General features: G+C 40.0%; 1 protein-coding gene across 8 annotated transcripts in view; it reads left to right on the forward strand.

Annotated features, from left to right (window-relative positions):
* LOC113148183 (RNA-binding protein Musashi homolog 2-like) overlaps positions 1–20,314 on the forward strand; it is a 200,322-nt gene that overhangs the window by 78,306 nt on the left and 101,702 nt on the right. For all 8 annotated transcript variants that reach the window (XM_026339772.1, XM_026339754.1, XM_026339780.1 and 5 more), the window contains exon 7: positions 13,298–13,346. In XM_026339772.1, coding sequence (XP_026195557.1) covers positions 13,298–13,346 — 49 coding nt within the window. The remainder of the gene's footprint in view (positions 1–13,297; positions 13,347–20,314) is intronic.

Raw genomic sequence — 20,314 nt, forward strand, 5'->3', positions numbered from 1 at the left:
CACCTGTTATCACCAGACTAATAATCACCTCTGATGGGAGAAAAATTAGAGGAGGATGCATGACCCAAAGGTTTTGTTTATTGCTTTGACACCAGTGCCCTTGTCACAGTTTTTAGACTGAGCCAGATTTGCATCTTGTGTGTCAGTCAGACAGACTCTAAGCTAATTTAGAGTACAAGTGTATATTATAGATAGAATAAGATACTACTGGAACGTGCTATTTTCCATTTAGTCCAGGAGCTTCTGCTTTGACAGAATGAGGATCCAACAAAATAATAAAACAAACAGAAAACAACCTGTTAAATGCAGGTTTGGCTCCACTTGTAATTGATCCAGTAAATTGGGCTGTCACCTACTGCTCTACATCCATTCTAGCTGAATGTGAAAAATTCTAGAGATAAACTTTATTTTTCAGCTTTTTCACGTGTAGGTTGGTGATTAGAGTCACCATGATTTTTGTCATGCACTAATGTGAGAAAGCACTCACTTACACTCACAGGTAGATCTGTAGGTACCAGAATGTATGTAAAGTGCAATTCTCTGCAGGTCTTCTCATTACTTTTCAGATGTTGTCCCACAGAGCAATCATTCATTTTGGCTAAATCTTTCTTGAATTCCCTTTAGTCATTGACTCACTCAGACCTCTTCTGGTACAGTACATACTGTGTGTTTGGTCCGGTGCTCACGTACAGTTATGTGTCTTGCAGTATGAGTTGTCGTATGACTATGGATAAAAAGAAGAAAGCTATATTAGCTCTGCAGGACTGTCCAATTTTATAAAGGCAGTCTTTAAAATGTAAAAAATTGAAATAAAAAGACAAATAATTCATAGTTAGACGGCACACACATTTGCACAGTCTGGTAAAGAATGCCTCTGGTACTCAGGTTTTCTGTTGCTTGATTAGCTGCACATCAATGCTCCGTAACCTCCACAGAGAAGTTTCAATGACAAAACCTGACAAAATGAGCAATCTGTCATTTTTTAATCCATTAGTTATTTTAAATTGATTATAATGTCTCCGATGTGGACCCAAGGCTTGTTTTTAATTGATTGATGGACACATTACACCCATGAAGATTTTTACTGAGGGTAGAGTGTGTTTTCATACCTGCAGGTGTAACAGACACTTGTTATATTCATTAGACACCGTTTCTGTCTCTAATGACGTGATCTCAGGGGTGTGATACTTGATCAGGGACTTGATCAACTGTATCGTATTTATTTGCGTCCATTACCTACTGCATGACTCATTGTGTCTAGTGGCTCATTTTGCTTGAGTGATGAGTGCAGCCGCACTCAATGTGTCCTCACTTTGTATATGTACAATGTGGTTAAAGTGACCGAGGACAAGAACCACACAGCTTCACCCTTAGGTCTGACAATGTGGAGGTGTAACTGATCAGTGGTTTCCATCAGGCCTGATTGGTGGAGTGCTGCAGAGATGGTTGTTCTTCTGGAAATTTTACACCCTCCACAGAGAAACGCTGGAGCTCTTTCAGAGTGGCCATCGCGTTCTTGGTCACTGACTAAAGCCCTGAGTGGCTCACTCTAGGAAGAGTCCTGGTGGTTCCAAACTTCATCCATGTAAGGATGATGGAGGCCACTGTGCTCATTGGGACCATCAATGATGCAGAAAACATCTCAAGTGACGTGACTAAGTAACTTCTCTAAGATTTGTGACATGAAAACACTAATTTATATATATATATATATATATATATATAAATTAGTATATATATATATGTATATATATATATATATATATATATATATATATATATATATATATATATATATATATATATAAATATATATATATAAATATATATATATATATATATATATATAAATATATATATATATATATATACTAATTTATATATATATATATATATATATAAATTAGTGTTTTCATGTAACAAAGATATGTCACAAATCTTAGAGAAGTTACTTAGTCACGTCACTTGAGATGTTTCGACAACTTGATTGGAGTCCACCTGTGGGGAGTTGTGCACCTGTATGTATAAGGGGCTCAAACTGAGCTATGAAGTTCAAGGATTTAGCTTTAGAGCTTCGAGACAGGATTGTATCAAGGCATCTGGGAAAGGGTACATAACATTTTCTGCAGCATTGATGGTCCCAATGAGCACAGTGGCCTCCATCATCCTTACATGGATGAAGTTTGGAACCACCAGGACTCTTCCTAGAGTGAGCCACTCAGGGCTTTAGTCAGTGACCAAGAACGCGATGGCCACTCTGAAAGAGCTCCAGCGTTTCTCTGTGGAGGGAGTAAAATTTCCAGAAGAACAACCATCTCTGCAGCACTCCACCAATCAGGCCTGATGGAAACCACTCCTCAGTAAAAGGCAAATGACAGCTAGCCTAAAGTTTGCCAAAAGGCACCTGAGGGACTCTCATAGCATGAGAAACGAGATTCTCTAGTTTGATGAAGCAAAGATTAAACTCTTTGGCCTGAATGCCAAGCATCATGTCTGGAGCAAACCAGGCACCGCTTACAACCTGGCAAATACCATCCCTACAGTAAAGCATGGTGGTGGCAGCGTCATGCTTTGGGGATGGTTTTCAGCAGCAGGAATTTGGAGACTTGTCAGAATCGAAGAAAAGAGAAATGCAGCAATGTACAGACACATGCTTGATGAAAGACTGTTCCAGAGCACTCTGGACTTCAGACTGGGGCGACAGCACATCTTTCAACAGGACAACGACCCTAAGCACATGCCCAAGATAACAAAGGAGTGGCTATGGAACAACTCTGGGAATGTCCTTTGAGTAGCCCAGCAAGAGCCCAGACTCGATTGAACATCTTTGTAGAGATCTAAAAATGGCTGTGCACCAACTCTCCCTATCCAACCTGACGGATACCCAAAAATAGGTGTGCAATAGTACCATTATACTCAAAGAGATTGAGATTTGTCTTCTATTGTTAGACCACAGTAAAACCATAGACCTTCTCATTGTTCACCTGAACTTATGTGACCAGTATATATATTCATTCTTCAATCATACAAATTACACACATCATGTATCATAGTTAGGCAGAGTTGCTGGTATAAAAGGATTCTGGTGTGTATATACACATATAGTACATACAGTACAAATTTATATATGCTCAACATATAAAAGTGTAACACGCATTCCAATAACAGGTGCTAATCCTGCACCTCGTACAGCTTTTCAGATTGTCCACCTGATTTGCACAAGGTATTATTCTTCGTCCTGTCTTTGTATTTTTAACTCTTATTTTTTATCTGATTATCTTTTTTTCTCTATCATTATTTTGCATTTTGCCTCTAAGCTGCATTGTTAACTATCTAACTAGTTAGTGTTAGTGTTCTTGTGATGACTGGAATTTGTAGCTATAGATCAGACCTGCACGTCATTTAGGAGAAATTTTAGCCCATTCTTCCTGCAGAACTGCTTTAGCTTTGTCATATTATTTGCCGTCTCGCGTGTGGCTCTCTTAAAGTCGGTCAGTAGCATCTCTATTGGGCTAAGGTCTGTGCTTTGACTTGGCCGCTCCAAAAGGTGGATTTTGTTTTTCTGAAACCATTCTGTTGTTGAGTTTTGGGTCATTGTCCTGTAGCATTACCCAACTTCTACAGAGTTTCAGCTGATGTACAGACATTATCACATTATCCTGAAGATTTTTTGATACACTTGAGAATTCATCTTCCCTCCAATCGCTGTGAACTGACCAGGCCCTGATGCAGCAAAGCAGGCCTAATTCATGATGTTTCCTCCACCATACTTTACAGTTGTGATGATGTTTTCATGATGATATGCTGTGACCTTTTTATGCTAGATGTAGTGCTGTGTGTTCTTTCCAAATAGTTGAATATAATTTCATCAGTCCACTAAACATTTTGCCAATACTGCTGTGGAGTATCAATGTGCTCTTTTGCAAACTTCAGGTGTTCAGTAGTGGCTTCCTTGACACCTTGTTTGTTCAATGTTTCACCTACTGAAGATGAACACAAATGTTAGCCAGTTACAATGATGCCTTCAAATCTTTGGCTGTCACTCGGGCTTGTTTCTTTACTTTATTGATAAGTGTTGTGGTCTTAGGGTCATTCTGACTGGATGCTCACTTGTAGGTAGAGTAGCCACAGTCCCAAAGTTATTAGATTGTTTGCCAACTGTAGACTGGTGAATTTCTAAAGTCTTTGACTTTACTTTGTAACCCTTTTCCTGCTTTATGTAAATCAAAAATTCTTGATTGTATAGATCCTCTGAAAGCTCCTTTTAGCGAGGTATGGCTCACATAAACATGCCCTTCTTGTGCAGAGCAAACTCAGACTCAGTTTTCGTCATTTAAAGTAGCTCTAGTCCACACCCTTAAACTAAACTAATTTTCTTGCAGGTATATTTATGTCTGACTCCAATTTATTTATTTATTATATAGTATATATTTTATAGTTTTAGAGGTAAGTGTTCTAAGGTTTCACATACTTTTTCTACTAGCACTATGAGGTTTTTATGGTTGTTCTCAATAAAGAGATTTTTTTTGTGTTATTATTATAGGCACATTTTATTTGTTAATACTTGATTTAGATGAAGTTCAGATGACATTTATGACAAATTAATGCGGAAAACCCTTCTAAAAGGTTCACAAACAAACTTTTTCTTGCAACTGTATTCAATGTTACAAAGCCCAGCAGATGGCTTATTAAGAGAAAACAATATGCAAACACATTGTACCATTGTGTATCTTAACGTTACAACAGTGCACAGTGTGATCTAAATGACCAGACTGCTTTAATGCAGCTTTGTTTGTAATTTGGACAGACACAGGCAGGCAGGATCTATACAACGTTAGAGTCAACGTATGACGTTATATTTTTGCCTTGAATTCTGTGTGTGTGTGTTGTTCTGTGTGACTGACAGACTGCCTGCAGTGTATCAGCCCCCTGCAGATCAGCTGTTGTTGATTCCTGCTGTGCAACTAAAGTTCCCAACCCAAGTTATCCACTTACCCTCCACTTACCACAAAAATAAAACCATTCGCAAATACACACAAGGTTTTGACTAAAGATGTTTCATTTCTTGATGTAATTCAAATTGTCTTCATGGTCTCATGCTGCTGTATGCGTATGGAGTTTGTTATCAGCATCACAAATCCCATTTAGGTATCCTCCAGTGTATCTCAGCTGTGTGGCTGAGCAACTGGAGAACTATACATGCAGCCTTTTTAATTGTTTTTCTGCTTCATGGCGCTCCCTCCTCAAAGTCGTGCAGATGCAGGATTGATATCTTTCTCTGCTGTAAAACAGTTTTAAATTGTAAAATTGCTGAACATCTTGTGTCTGCTGAGGCTTTATATTACTCTAAAAGGCGAGTGGAGGAATAACAGCTTCCGCTCGTTCTTCTACACAATCACTCCTCTTGACAGCGCTACCCAGCCATAATCATCATCGCCATCTTCATCATCATTTCCTCTTCATTCTTGACTCAATTATGCCAGCGACACTTTTATGAATCTGTCAGCTAAAATATGCCACATTTCCGCATGATTGTGTTTTATTGTGCTGCTTGAATTGAATTTGCTGTTCCCAGGCTTTTTTGTGCATTGTAAATAAAAAAAGAGGCGGCAGAAAGGGAAAAATGAAGTGGAAGTGGTATCACTTTTAACAGGCCAACCTGCTATTTTTCAGCATTGTTCTCAGCAGAGAAAGGCAGCCAGGGTAATTTGCATTTATAAAGGCCTTCCTTACACACCCAGGGTTTGGTTAAACCATTCTTTCTCCCCTCCCTATAATAGAAGCACAAATTGAGGGCTGTGAGTGCGGGCACGGAGGGATGATGGGAAATATATTAATTTGTCTCTTGTCATTCGCCGGGGATAATTTGAATGTTGTCATGGTAATTTGGTGCTCGGAGGCTACGGGTCACTTTCAGACAGAGACCCGGCATGAGCTCGGCCCAATCCTTGTGAAGCACTGATAAGAGCCGCCCGGTGTGTGCGCATGTTTGTAAATGCGTGTGTATGTGTGTGTGTGTGTGTGTGTGTCCCCTTCACTGCAATGATGAATTACCTGCTTATCTGGCTCAGTCCAGAGAGAGGAGCGCATGACGGCATGGGACTGTCAGGGAGAGAAAGAGGTGGCGAGATAGGCTGCTGGAGAAAGAGATGAAATGATGTTGGAGGCTGGGGGGGGAGGAGAGGGGGGCGTCGCAGAGGTGGAATGGCCAAATGGGGCAATGGAAGGGGATAGATCTGGACGTGATAGTGCTGTTGGATGGAAGGGAATGGTGATGCTCAGCTGCAGTGATGCATTGTGGTCATTCTGCTACAAAGGGGTGGTGTAACTGAGAGCCAGTACACTGACAGTACATGTTGGATGTAGGTTTGGAAGAAGATACACACTGAGCTGAAATAAGTTGGAGGATGACTCAGGATCATCCTGTCTCTTCTCATTTCCTGTATGATAGACCACTTTCTAACAGGAGGAGGACTGATGTTAAAAGATAATCACATGACTAAAGCACGAAAAATAATTAAAAAAAAAACCACTTGCCTAGCCAAAGACTAGGCAGAAACTAAACCTATCCATAGCTAAGGCCTTTGGTCCATAATCTCTGTGTGACTGGACCTTGGCAAAGAGTTTTATGCATGAGTTGAATACAGGTGGAGACAGCAATCAGATTTTTCAGTGCTGGCAGGTTTTTCCTGAGGTTTACCTTATTACCTACCATTTCAATCTGCCACATGCTCCACAATTATTTTTCTCATGCATATCAGAGCAGAGTTTGTACAAGCCGAGAAAGTAATGGCTGTTAATATATCTTATGCATCTTCTCATAGGTTCGACTTTGTATTATTCATACAGCCACGCATACTCACACCGAGACAGACAGAGGTTCATTTGGACGTCAGCTGTCCTGGGCTGTTGTGTCATCTCTGCTGTGTAATAGATCTTTGTAAGGGGCACCTGAGCTCCTTCTTCCACTCTTTTCTCACACCATATTTTCTTCCATGTCCATACTTCTATCTCCCTCTGCCTGTTCTTTGTGAGGAATATTAGTGGTTGACATTAAAGTATTACTCTACAAATAGCAGGTTGATACTTTTTCTGAAAAGCATGCCATCATCAACAGTGCTAACCACTACACCACCATGCTGCCCAACTAAATCATTTATTAATAGAATTATTGGTTTGCTGGGATTTCAGTTCTCTGTTGCTCTGAAAAACAATCTGTAAGGATGTGAATGGAGGTATTCCTTTATTAGTTTTCATACATGTAGTCTGATATAGTTTTCAAGCTATAAGCATTATTTAAGAGTCACAGTTAGTTCTCTAAGACAATATTCTCAATTTGTACACAGATCTGTGTACCTGCATGCTTCTGTTTGACTCACCCCATGGTGTCATCAGACAGGATATATGCTGCTGGTACAAACAGGCATAGGTGTACATGTGAACTGTCGGTCTCTCTACTCTGTGTCAGTGATTGACTAGTGATTTGTCTACAATGAACCCAGCATCAGAATTGGCTGTGGCATTATCTTCAGTCCCTTTTGTGGCCTTCTAACAAAAACAATAATGGATGTGCGGCCCACAGGTTATTATAGGAACTACAGGCACTGCACATTTCATACCTGCACAAAGCCAACATTCCATTAATTCAGTTTTCATATGTATGTTAGTGAATATGTGGAGCTTTGAGAGCTTCTCCTCTGCACCTGCTGTTGTGCTCCTTATCACAGCCATAATGGTGACTGACAGCTGGAATAAACCAGACTTGTCTGGAGAATAGCTTGTTTTCTGCAGCAAGTCTCATGGGGTTGGCAGCTGCACAGGGAGACAGTCAGGTGCAGCTGGTGCTCAATGACGGCTCAGGGGTGACCAGATCTACACTCAGTTCCAGGCTTACAAGGAATGCACTTAGTTATGCTACATTTGTAACAGTTGATATTACTGTATTACTTTTTGTTCTGTGTAGCATTAAACTCAATCACCCATCAGTATTGGTGAATAGAACAGGCGTTTATTTTAGGCAATAGGGCAATAAGGTGGGCTATGTTTTACTTATTGTTCTATAGATCTTGTGTTTGGAGTACAGTTGTAACATAAAGTTTAAATCATCAGGCTCTGCTGCAAATGAGCAGCATGCTACCAAATCGGCAAAATAGCAATTTCTATTTAGAGTTTTCTTTACTTTTTTTATTATCATAATAAAACTAATAATAATAAAACACCGTCTTGTGTCTGTATAAATATAAGTAATGAAGAAATATAAAAGATGGAAAGACAAGCAGACATGCTGCTTCCATAGCAACCTGAGTCCGTTTTCAAGGATTCCCACAGTTATAAGAAGCCGACTACTAAGTTACCGTAATAACTTTATAGCATCTGTCTCACTGTCGTTATGCAAGTACTGCATCAAAACAGCAGTGCTTTATGAAAGAGGCTAATTTTAAATTTAAACAACTGAAAGAGCAAATCTAAAGAAAAATGTGTTGATGATGTCAAAGCTTAAAATTCTCAGGTTTTATCTTTCTTTAACCCAAATGTCTTCAGGAAGCAAAAAAAAAAAATAGCCGTGTTGTTTTTATACTTCAGAAGGGAACTGTATTTTTCTGCTTTTGAAAATCTTGGCTAGATAACATCATCTGCAAATAACTTTACATGGCTTAGTATCATGAGGTTACAGTTCAGAATACCTTTGGTTGGGGACAGGGATGTAAACAGATGGCTGCTGGCAAGAGACGGAAAGTCAGCAGTGGTCTATCACCACCAAAATGGCCACCAAGGACTCCTTATCACATGATTCATCTTTGTTAATTTGGATGGTAGTTTTGTAACTATGGGGCAAGTTGAGCAAGTCTACTGCCCTTGACTTTATTTACAGCAACAAGCTTGTTATTTCGTAGGCTCTGGTCAGACTATAATAAGCTATATTCTCATGGTTTGAAATCTTAATAGTGTCCACGCTTGAGGTACCACAGATAAATTTGTGATTTTGGCCTGCTGTCTCTCTATGCCTCAACAAACATTATAGTTTACATAGGTAAAGTGCTGTGTATATGCTTTTTTAAATTCCCCTTGCAAAGTTTGACTCATGCATCTGCATTGGATCTATCCAGTTGGCATGTGCCATTAATACTTTTGAGCTAGTGTGTCCGTGTCATTCTGTAATTACTCTGCCGTAGTGCTAGTTTGCAGTGGGGTTTTGTATAACATTGTGTTGAGTTATTTTTAGTGAACTACAGTCAACAGTGACTGAGGCTGAGTGGATCATGAGGTGGAACGCTTATTTTCATCATGTGGATATTTGCTTGAAAAAGACTTTCAGTTGGTCAACATGTCATTTATATTCTAACTGCAACAGACCTGTAATACACACATACACCACAGTGTCTGCAACATTTGAGCTCTATCAAAAATTACAGGTGTGTGCAATTGTGGTTTGAAAACTAAGACCTGAGGTGTTTCTAGATGGCCACTGAAAAGCTTGGGACTATTTCTTGTCAGCGGGTGATACCCAGGACCTTGTTTAAAAGAAAACTCTTATCACCAGAGCTTGTCTTGGTTAAAATAAAGGTGAGATTTAAAAAAAAAAAAAAAAATTCAGTGCAGCTCTTCTACCTTTAGAGGGATAAAGCAGTGAGCAGAGGCATGGGGAGTTTAGATAGGCTGTTTCTCAAAGGCTCAGTCAGTTTCTTCTTATCTGCTGCGCTCTTATCTCTTCATTTCATATTTACAGATATTGGCTAATAACCGCTGCTAGTGGCAGCAGACACAAAGTTACCCAGGAAATGCAGCTGCCTTTCGAAAAGCTGAATCCATGTAATGCCTTCTAGCTCACATTCACAGGACCCCTCTGCCTCAATCTCTTTATTCATTGTTCGTTTTTTTTCCTCATCCCTGGAGAGGCTGGTGACGAAGTGAGGGCAAAAACACTCGATGAGCTGACACCGACGTGTCTCCCTCTTGAGACAGGCCACCCATGAAATCTGAGCCTTTTGATTATTTAAAGTGATAAAACATGGTTGAAATTACAGCAACAAAAAGAGGCTAGACGAGGACGTCTTTCTCCTGTCAACAAGTCATCCCTCACCCTGCATCGTTCCACGTCTTTGTTTTAATTTACTCTCCGCTGTCTGGGAGCTGGAACGACACATCTGCGGCCTTGCGTCTCTCTTGTCGCACTCCTACCTTTAGAATTCACGCTCCAAGTAATAAAGCTCTTTTGTTCTGCCTTTGTGCACACAGAGAAAGATTTGGCATCAGTAGCTGGGAATATGAGCCATTTGCTGTTACATTTCCCAGGCCGCAACCTGCAGTGCTGTCATGCTAACCTGAACCTCCAGAACTGTCCTCCACAGTCTGCCTATCACAAAATTAAAAGAAATGACAGATTTTAACATAATAGCAGAGGAGGGAAAGTGGGCAGCTCTCATATTCTGTACTACACACGGCCCACTGTTTGTCTAAAGCAAATCTGAGTTAAAGAATATGAATTTGTAATTCATCGAACTGAAGTGAGTTAATTTCTCCAGTCCAAATCACACATCTGAAACTCCAGCTGTGGCTGCATGTCACAGCTGCCAGGAGACAATTATTGTATTCATTAAAACTGAGGCAAGTCCATGACTGACTATTTTCCAGGCCATTTTCAAAGATTTAGAGCCCTCTGGACATGCTGCCCCTTTCTCTTTCTTCTCTTCCACACTGATAAGATGTGCTCTGTGTAGGAATCTCTTAACCACTGATCTTTAATGGTGTACAGTAAGTAGTGGTTGTGGTTATGTGTCAGTGGGTTTTCCTGTGAAAAGGTCTTTATCCTTAGATCAGTTTTTATGTGAATACAGGTGTCTAGAAAGTGCACCATGGTGACAATACGAGCACTGTGTCTAGTCAAGTTAATGAGAAAGACTGAATTGTACTCAAAATATTAGTAGCTAGATAGTGTTGCTGCCCTCTATGCAGGGGCCTGGGTTCAAATCCTGGGTGCGGCCTGCCTCCAGTAGGAGTCCTTAGGCACTTTATTCTTACCCTGCCTTTGCCTTGTAAGTAGTACCCTTGTAAGTCGTTTTGGATAGAAGAGTCTGCTAGGAGTAAATGTAAAAATATTAGTCATAAAGACACATTTGGGAAGTTAATAAAATCATTTTTTCAATCAATAATGATCATTTATAATTACTAGCTTTGGGTTTTAGCCGCAGTATTTTGTAAGCTGTCAGTAACTTTACTTACTGTTTCTTCCTTTACTGTAAATGACTAACACCTGGCTTCAGTAAATTCAGTGAGCCCCCTGTAAATACAAATGTCATAAGAAGAGAAGCTTATCTTGCAGAAAAAAATGTGAATGAAATTGCAGTTTAATGTATTTTCTACATTAAAATTGCACTTCAGTCCTTTTTTTATACATGTACAAGACATATGTAATATTACTTGTTAATTAAGAGATGCCCATCCAAAAAAACATCACCACCCTGATTTAACTAAGAAAATAGATGAGAGCCTCCCACTGGATAATAACTACATGGATGATTATTTTTCAGCTGGCAACAAGTTATTTAACCCTAACTGATGCAGTGAGTAGCTGCTTATTTCTTTGACAACCATGGGAGACAAATCCTGTGGTTTTGGATAAGATGTTAATCTGTTTTGAAAGGATCAAATTATTGGCATTCATCAAGCAAAGAGAACATCTAAGGAGATTGCTGAACTGTCCAATGGAAGAAGGTCATGTGGTCTGATGAGTCCAGATTTACCCTGTTCCAGAGTGATGGGAGCATCAGGGTAAGAAGAGAGGTAAATGTGATGCACTCATCATGCCTAGTGCCTACTGTACAAGCCTGTGGGAGCAGTGCTATGATCTGGGGTTGCTGCAGTTGGTCAGGTCTAGGTTCAGCAACAAGGCGGACCAACAAAATATCAGTGTGTGACATTTTTTTTTCTTGGCAGGCAATGTAGTTACCCCTCCTATCCCCTAAAGTTGGGTACAATTAGGTGTGGCCAACCTGGTGGATGTGTGAATTGGGCCTGTTTCTTTTTTTGTTTTTTGTGTTAGTTTTTTTGAATGAAACAAACTTGGGGGATATATATGTGGTCTCTGGAGGATACATTTGTGGTCTCTCACCAACTGTCCTCTGAAGAAGACTGAAGAAGCTACTTAGATGAGTAGTGAAACAATTCAACCTAACACAAAGAAGGTCCGGTTGCCTTCACTCAGCTTCCAGATAACTTCACCTGTATGACTGAGAATCTTCACCGACATAACTTCTTATTATGTCTAAATATTGATTACACTTCCTGTTGGCGTTGCCTTCTGACCAGTGTTATTTGTGTTGTGGTGTTATTTTCATAGATTTTCTTAGTTTTCTTATTGTTTCCTCTCATCACCCTTACTGTGGGTTCTACTTTTGAATTAACAAGGTTGTAATAAGTTTTCAAGTCAGCAGCAGCAGTCTTAACACAGCCTCAGGGAAGTGTATGAACCTTTGTTTACACCTGAGTCTTTAGTCATGGAAAGAAAAGACAAAGAATTTGTTAGGAAGCTTGGCAGATCTGGGGTTGCATCACATATTTAGCAGCTACACCGCACCCCTGTTTGTTTGTAAGAAACATTTATTCCATTTGCACTCTCTTGTTTCAAAGTAAACATTATACATTATTGGTGGAAGACCACCTACTGTATCTGTGTTTGCTTAGAAGACAAGATGCAGTTAAGTAAGTTGCCAGAAAATCTGAACTATGGGTTTTATCACACCAGGAAGTACTGAAGTATGTGTTCTTTTGGTCAGCAGCAGCTCCCTTCTTGGTGTCCTGACATAGACACCCTGCTTGTTCAATGTTTTACCTACTGTAGACTCATGAACACAGATGTTATCCAGTTCCAATGATGCCTTCAAATCTTTAGCTGTCACTTTGGGGTGGTTCTTTACTTTCTAAGGTCTTTGAATTCACTTTGTAACCCTTTCTAGCTTTTTGCATAATCAACAATTCTTGATCGCAGATCCTCTGAAAGCTCCTTTTTGGGAGGCATGGCTCGCATAAGCACATTCTTCTTGTGCAGAGCAATCTCAAAAAGTTAGATTGGTTTTTGTCAGTCGAAGTAGCTCTAGTCCACAACCTCAAAATAATTGTCTTAACCTGTGGTAACACCTGACTCCCGTTAGCTTTTTTGAGGTTATTATTCCAAGGATTCACATAGTTTTTCCACTCACACTGACAAATAATGATGGGTCACATACTTTTTCTTGCCACTGTATTTGTGTTTCTACTTTGTGTGCACATCTACATTATAAGTCTTCCTGTCTTCTTTCAGGTAGAGGATGCAATGCTAATGTTTGACAAAACCACCAACCGACATAGAGGTAAGTTTGCAACCTACTTGTCTTATATATCCACTTGTGTGTTTGTGTGTCACCAGCGTTAAGCTATTGCCTGCTATTCCAGCACATCCAGTTCAATACACACACACACACACACACACACACATGGTCACAACAGCAATAGCAACTACCAAACCAGTAAGTGAATTTCTTCAAAGATTCCTCGTTCCCTGAAGGTCAGCTCCATTGTTGTTCATTACAGATAGCTTTCACTCTGCCCAGCAATCCATACTAAATCTGTTGCCTTATCATGGTGATTCTCCACACTGCTGACTGAGACATGCACACACAGACAAGTTCATACAACAGCACATGGCTGTCTGGTCTGCCAGCTAAACACACCACATAGACCAACATTTATTTTCCCTATCAATTTAATTAGCCTCATTTCCCCTTTGGCCATTTTGCCTCTCCGATAAGTCGATATGGATCTACGCTGGCATTGTGGTGATTGGATGATGGAAGAGAGAGACACAGGGGGCGCAAAAGAATGAGAGGGTCAAACAAGGGAGTGAGAGAAAAGGAAAAGGAGGAGAGGTGCCCCACAGTTGAACAGAAGGACAGAGACTGAAGGAGGGACGCCTGTGTGGTCCGATAAGGGTTCAGATAGCTGATGCTGCAGCACAGCGTAGGAGGCAGGATGGTTATCACCACCCCCTCTTTATCTAAAGGCCTTATCTGTGGCTCCAGCTTTGTGGCCCTCTGTCCCAAAACAGAGGACTTTACAAAGACACAGCAGCAGAGAGGAGGAGACAGACATTCAGCTCTGAGCAGTTTAAAAGACACATACATGAACTGTCCTCTCCAGACTAACACAATACTTAAGAGCAGTCTGGAAAGGAAATAGAATACAGAATGATAAAGATCAAATATTTCTTTACATACAAAGTTATTGAAGTGAGTACAGTCAATTAATATATGTTTTTCTCATCTGATCTGAATCATTTAATATTTGGTTTTTGCTACTGCGTTACATAATCCACAGCAGGGTCCTAGAGAGCTGCTGTCCTGTTTGTTTGACTACCCTTTGCTCATAACCTGGATCATGTGTGTTCAGCCAATCAGAAGCTGTAAGTGCAGGGATCGTTGGAAAACAAGCAGGACTAATACAGATTCTCAGAATCTGCTCATGGTATCTCTGATCAGATGTGGTCAATGAGATTCTGGAACATAATTAACAGTAGCTATGGTAGCATTCGGTGAATGCTGATAGCAGAACAACTGTGAGGGTCATCACACAGGTCAGCTGTATTTTTGTGAATTGTACATGTTTTGTAAATTCAATATTCATCATTTTTCAAAGTTAGTTATTTAGGCTTTTGAGGTCACGATACCTTTTTCAAGAGAGTACAAAGTACATACAAACCTAGGTTCAAGTTATACCCAGCCCTCCAACACCCATATATGTTGTTTGTCCCCACCTTCTCATACAACCCATATGAGGTTGTTCTTCCATGCCAAGTGTAGCAACATAATAAATATAAACATACATGATGAATATGATCATGGAGGACGTCACGCAGCTCCCAAGGTGCCACCAACCATTATACACACAAAAACATGCAATACAACACTAATTAAAACAATCAGAAGAGGCACAAAACCTCTGCTTTAACTAAACACTGATTAAAAACAGACAACAGTGGGTCTTGTGACTCCCTCTGAGTTTGCTTTGCCTTTTCCTAAACTTAGAGATGGTTCTTGTTTTTTGATTGCAAACTGATTCCTGCAGCGGAGGACTGCATGCATGTTTGTTAGTGTGTGTGCACATCTGTGCACTGATTGCAGGAACAACGCTTTTCTGTGTTCCTTACAGCAGGGGGGTGATTAGAGTGCACTGTAGACAGGGACTCCCTAGTTGCATAGTGTGGCACACCCACATGCAGACACGCATAGTAACTATTTAGAGGCACAATCCCAAATCAAAGTCATGACAACCACATCTAATATAATCGGAAGTAATAGTATTCAAGTAATATTTTATGTATTGTGTTGTAGATTTGGAAGAATGAATAAAGGTCACAGAAATGAAATGGAAATGGCTGTGACTTCTTCACAATGCATCACACAAGGTTTACGCATTTATTCGGCGTTAGTGAAAAAATGCCAACCATAAGTAGAATCGAATCAACACAGAAACCTTTAAGCTGTTTAAAAACATGCACATTTCACACACCTGCCAGGTGGTTTATACCACTGCTCCAGCCCACTGTGTCAGTTGCTGCTGATGATAATTTATATGCAGACTGGGCTACAAATTCCTGCTTTGTGGGGCACAATGAACACATGAGGTCAGTGAGAACAGCTCCCGTACCTTGTCCATCTGGGGTTGCTCTCTGTGTGTGAGCCCAGAGATGCTCTTTTATGCATATGTACGTATTTGAAGGAAGATTGAGCAAATGCCAGTAAGAGATAAGTGTGATTGATTAGGTTTTTTTGCTGTACAGTTTGAATCACACAGCCCGATCTGCACACTGGTGCTTCCAAAGGGCATGTGCAAATATTGAAAGCGGGAGGTTGTAGGGAGAGCAAACCTTTTTCGCTGCATAAATCTCAGTTCAGAGCAGCAATGAGAGTGGTGGTGCTGTAGAAACATCTAGTACACAGAATGAGTAACTTAGGATACACCTCCGTAAATATGACGTGTGCACATGAGAGTTGATGTTTGTGTAGGATTGTCATGTGATTATGTAGGTTTGCTAGTCTACTAATGCCTTGTTAATGTGGCATCTAAATGTTGACTCTACACCCTCCCAACAACATGCACTGCAAAGCCAGTGCATGTTGTTGGGAGAGTGTAGAGTCTAGAGTCTTTATTTAAATTTCTTAAATGTTTCCTACCGCTTAAAGTTGTACACTCACATTACACAATATATATTTAACCCTCCTGATCTCTACTAACACTGTATGGGTCAGTGAATAGACGGCAATGTGGTGCTCGCTCCGACTATCTGCAGGTAGCCGCTGGTTGAGTTTGTGCAATGAGTAAAGTTAATAATAACAAGATGTCTGCTCCCTGAGTGTTGAGAAATATGGCTTCTCTTTTTGTGATTTTACAGTGAAAGGGGTAACGGAATAATATAGATCTGCAGATCACTGTTGCATTGTGCTATTGACTATAGCCATGCAGTATATTTGACAACACACACTACAGATGAATGACCAAAACTTGTGAAGGAAATCTAACTGATCGTACAGAAGCAGAATTGTTCATCCTTCCGGAGATTAATCAAGCACACATAAAACTAAAAGTGATCAGACTGAAATTCAGACAGATTAAAAAATAAGTCTGTACAATGTCTGCCTGGCAATATACAGACAATATATGGACAGATAACAAATAGAATGGAAAACCTGAATAATGAAAACCACTGATGGATTGATGAGCATGAAAAGAGAATGAACTTAACTGAGCACCTATGGGAGATTAAGGACCTGAATGATAAACAGCTCTTGCCATCACAATATCGAAACACATAGGAAATATCTTTTGAAAGAATACTCAAAGCTAGCATTAAAACAGTTCTTGGCCCATTTTAACATCTTATATCATCTTACCAACATACTTGTGTGGTTAGTAGTCCCCCAAAAGTTGAACTAATGAGTATTGGTGAAGTTGAAATGCAGCTGAGGTCAACCTTTTCTCTATCTAATTGGTATTTCACTATATTAGCATTTCCTTTTTGAGTCGATGGTCTCAGAACAGCATCTTCTGAACTTTCCTTGACAAAGCACACCTGGAGCCACTGCTGAATGTCAGTCTCAGGTGCACATTGCATTAGGCTGCAGCCTAACACATTGTAAGTCCTGAAGTGAATAAAAGGCAGGGTGTGAGGAGAGTCTTTCTCTGCGATTTTATGTACTGAATAGAAACTGTCTTGTGACAGACAGGACAGGACATCGTCACAGTGATTCAAGAACACTGCACAGGATGTCCTAGAAAGTTGACAATGCAGTAGGAGTGGTGACTAGTATGTGAACTCTTGTTAGATCCCTTGCTTCTCCAAGGATGCATTTAGTAACAGCATGAACACAGTACACCTACAGACCCATCAGCCATAACATTAATACCATCTGATGATTTTACTGTTCTGGCTGATATCGAAATAATAAGGCCATAATAAGGTCGTTTACAGCTGTCAGGAGAGCATTGACAGTGGTGACAGATCTTAAATCTCACTGTAATCTTCACCGGTCACTAGCTTTGGAGACCAAAAGCTTCAATGCTCTCATATATTTTAGATTTTCACAGAAAGATCATTGGAACAAACTACACTGGCCAACAGGTCATTGTAACTTCCATATAGATGCTCATTAAGTAAGAACAATTAAAGCCAGCTCTCTGGTGAACGTCTGCTTTTTGCTGCATTTGAAGTTTATTGTTTACAGGAAAATCATCTTGAGATGCATCATCAAATTTTGCACAGGGTCCTAAAAAAGTCATCCGATTTTGTTGTCACTTTAGTTTCAAACTGTAGGCATTTTTTCCAGTTACTATAGTAGCACCACTATTCCCCTGGATTTCACTGCATCTGACAAGCCTCAAAACTGACACTGTACTGTCTGACATAGACAAAGATCAGACACAAGTGAGATGTTGTTTTACCTATTTTACAAGCTGCAGCGGGAAATGTGATGTGCTAAGGCACAGTGGGAGTGGACGGTAAAGCTCAGATTTGGTTTCTATCCAAACAATGAACACTGTCTCATTGTTTCACTATTGTGGTGTTGTGTGATGTCATTGTGATACCATACATCACTACAGTCTTTCTCTCAAGGGGTCCTGCTTCTGGGGTGTACCAACACAGACTTTAAGAGGAAGATTTGTGGTAAGCACTGACTTGATGGTGACTTGACTCTAGTTCGATCCTCTGACAGTTCAACCATGTACAATAATGGAGTCCCACGAGGGTAATGCTGGTGGTCACTGTTTATTTAGAAGTGCCTTTGTGCTCTGAAGTAAGCATGGGTTTTTCATTATCCGCTTTTGCAAGTAGCATTAGCAGCACTAGGAAAATAAATCTATGAGCTCTGATTGCATTTGATAACAGTCTTAGTCCAATGCACTTGTCGATAATTAGCCTTGGCTAATCAAATGTTTTTTTCAATTCAATTTTATTTGTATAGCGCCAAACCGTAACAGCTGTCATCTCAAGGCACTCTAAGGTGTAAGATCTTACAAAGTACACTGTCTGTCCAAACAAAAATCACACACTCTAATATTTCGTTAGATGGCTTTTAGCATTGATTACAGCATGCATTCACCGTGGCATCATTTCGACAAGCTTCTGCAATGTTACAACATTCATTCCCGTCCAGAGTTGCATTCATCTTTTGCCAAGATCTTGTATTGATGATGGGATAGTCAGACCGCTGAACAAAGTATTCTCCATCACATCCCAAAGATGCTCAGTGGGGTTAGGGTCTGGACTCTGCAGAGGCTGATCTATGTGTGAAAATGATGTCTCTTTTTCAATTTGAACCTGATAAATCCTGGCATTGTCATCCTGGAATATGCCAGTGTCTTCAGGGAAGAAAAAATCCATTAATATAATAACCTGGTCATTCAGTATATTCAGGAAGTCAGCTGACCTCATTCTTTGGACACATAACGTTGCTGAACCTAGACCTGACCAACTGCAGCAATCCCAGATCATAACACTGCCCCCACAGGCTTGTATAGTAGGCACTAGGCATGATGGGTACATCACTTCATCTGCCTCTCTTCTTACCCTGATGCTCCCATCACTCTGGAACAGGGTAAATCTGGACTCATCAGATCACATGACCTTCTTCCATTGAACTGTTCTTAACCCAGTTTTAGTAATGTCCTTTATTTCCTTAGATGTTTTCTTTGCTTGTTGCATGCCAATAATGTTGCAATAATTTGACCTTTCTGAAACAGATTAACATCTTTTTCTTAACCACAAGATATGTCTTCCAACATGGATGTTTAAATAATAACGCAGCTACTCACTGAATCAGTTAGTGTAAATAACACTAGTAAATAACTTGTTGCCAGGAGAAACATAATCATCCATTACTGTATACAGAATTATATAGAAATCCCAACAACCCCAATTAAGCAGGCACTAGGCGACAGTGGAGAGGAACTCCCTTTAATGGAAGAAGCATCCAGCAGAGCCGGTTGGGGTGAAGGGTTGTCTTTGACCTTTGACTAGGTCAGTCCAGAAGTTCCCCATTACTTTTGACGTATTCAGAGGTCGACTGTGTAAGCTGTGTTCTTGAGCGTCACCTCCCAGACTCCTTCAGGATTTAGGAAGGTTTGAAATAGGTCAGAGTGAGATACAAACAAAAAGAGAATAAATCAGGAGGAGGTTAAATATTTTTTATAGCTCTGTACTATGCGTCATACTGTATGTGCTATTTTATTCTCTGACTGTTGACTGATCTATTGTAAGCTACACTGACCTTATACAACTGTGTTCCTTGTGCTGTCTCAGTGAGTGTAGAATTGCATTCATTTTGTAGGTGAATGAACTTGTATTATTGTAAATGATCACATTAACCCATAGAATGTAATTATTGTAATGTAACTCATTACAACAAAACTTTCCTTATTATTGTATTTATCTTTTTATTATCTTGCAGGGTAGTCTAGAATTGGCCAAAGCCATCTCACCAGCTGATGCCAGGGTTTGGACATGTGAACTGGGTTTGGCTGAGACAAACTTTCCTGTCCCCTAACTACCTCACAGTGAAAGCAGAACACAAGTTGATAAATATATTGTGCAGTGATTGTCGTTAGATGTGCAGCCAAGAGCAGACATTTCACATGCGAGTGTTTGTGATGTGCCTTCGAAGATGAATATTGCATTGGATATGACTCAAGAAAAGCTATGATCTTTGGCAGAGACAAAAAAGGATTCCGTCAAATTTAGTTTGTTCTGCTGTCAGGCTTCAAGTGCTCAACAAGATCAGATTCTGAA

This window comes from Anabas testudineus, chromosome 13 (genome assembly GCF_900324465.2).
Source record: "Anabas testudineus chromosome 13, fAnaTes1.2, whole genome shotgun sequence".
Lineage (NCBI taxonomy): Eukaryota > Metazoa > Chordata > Actinopteri > Anabantiformes > Anabantidae > Anabas > Anabas testudineus.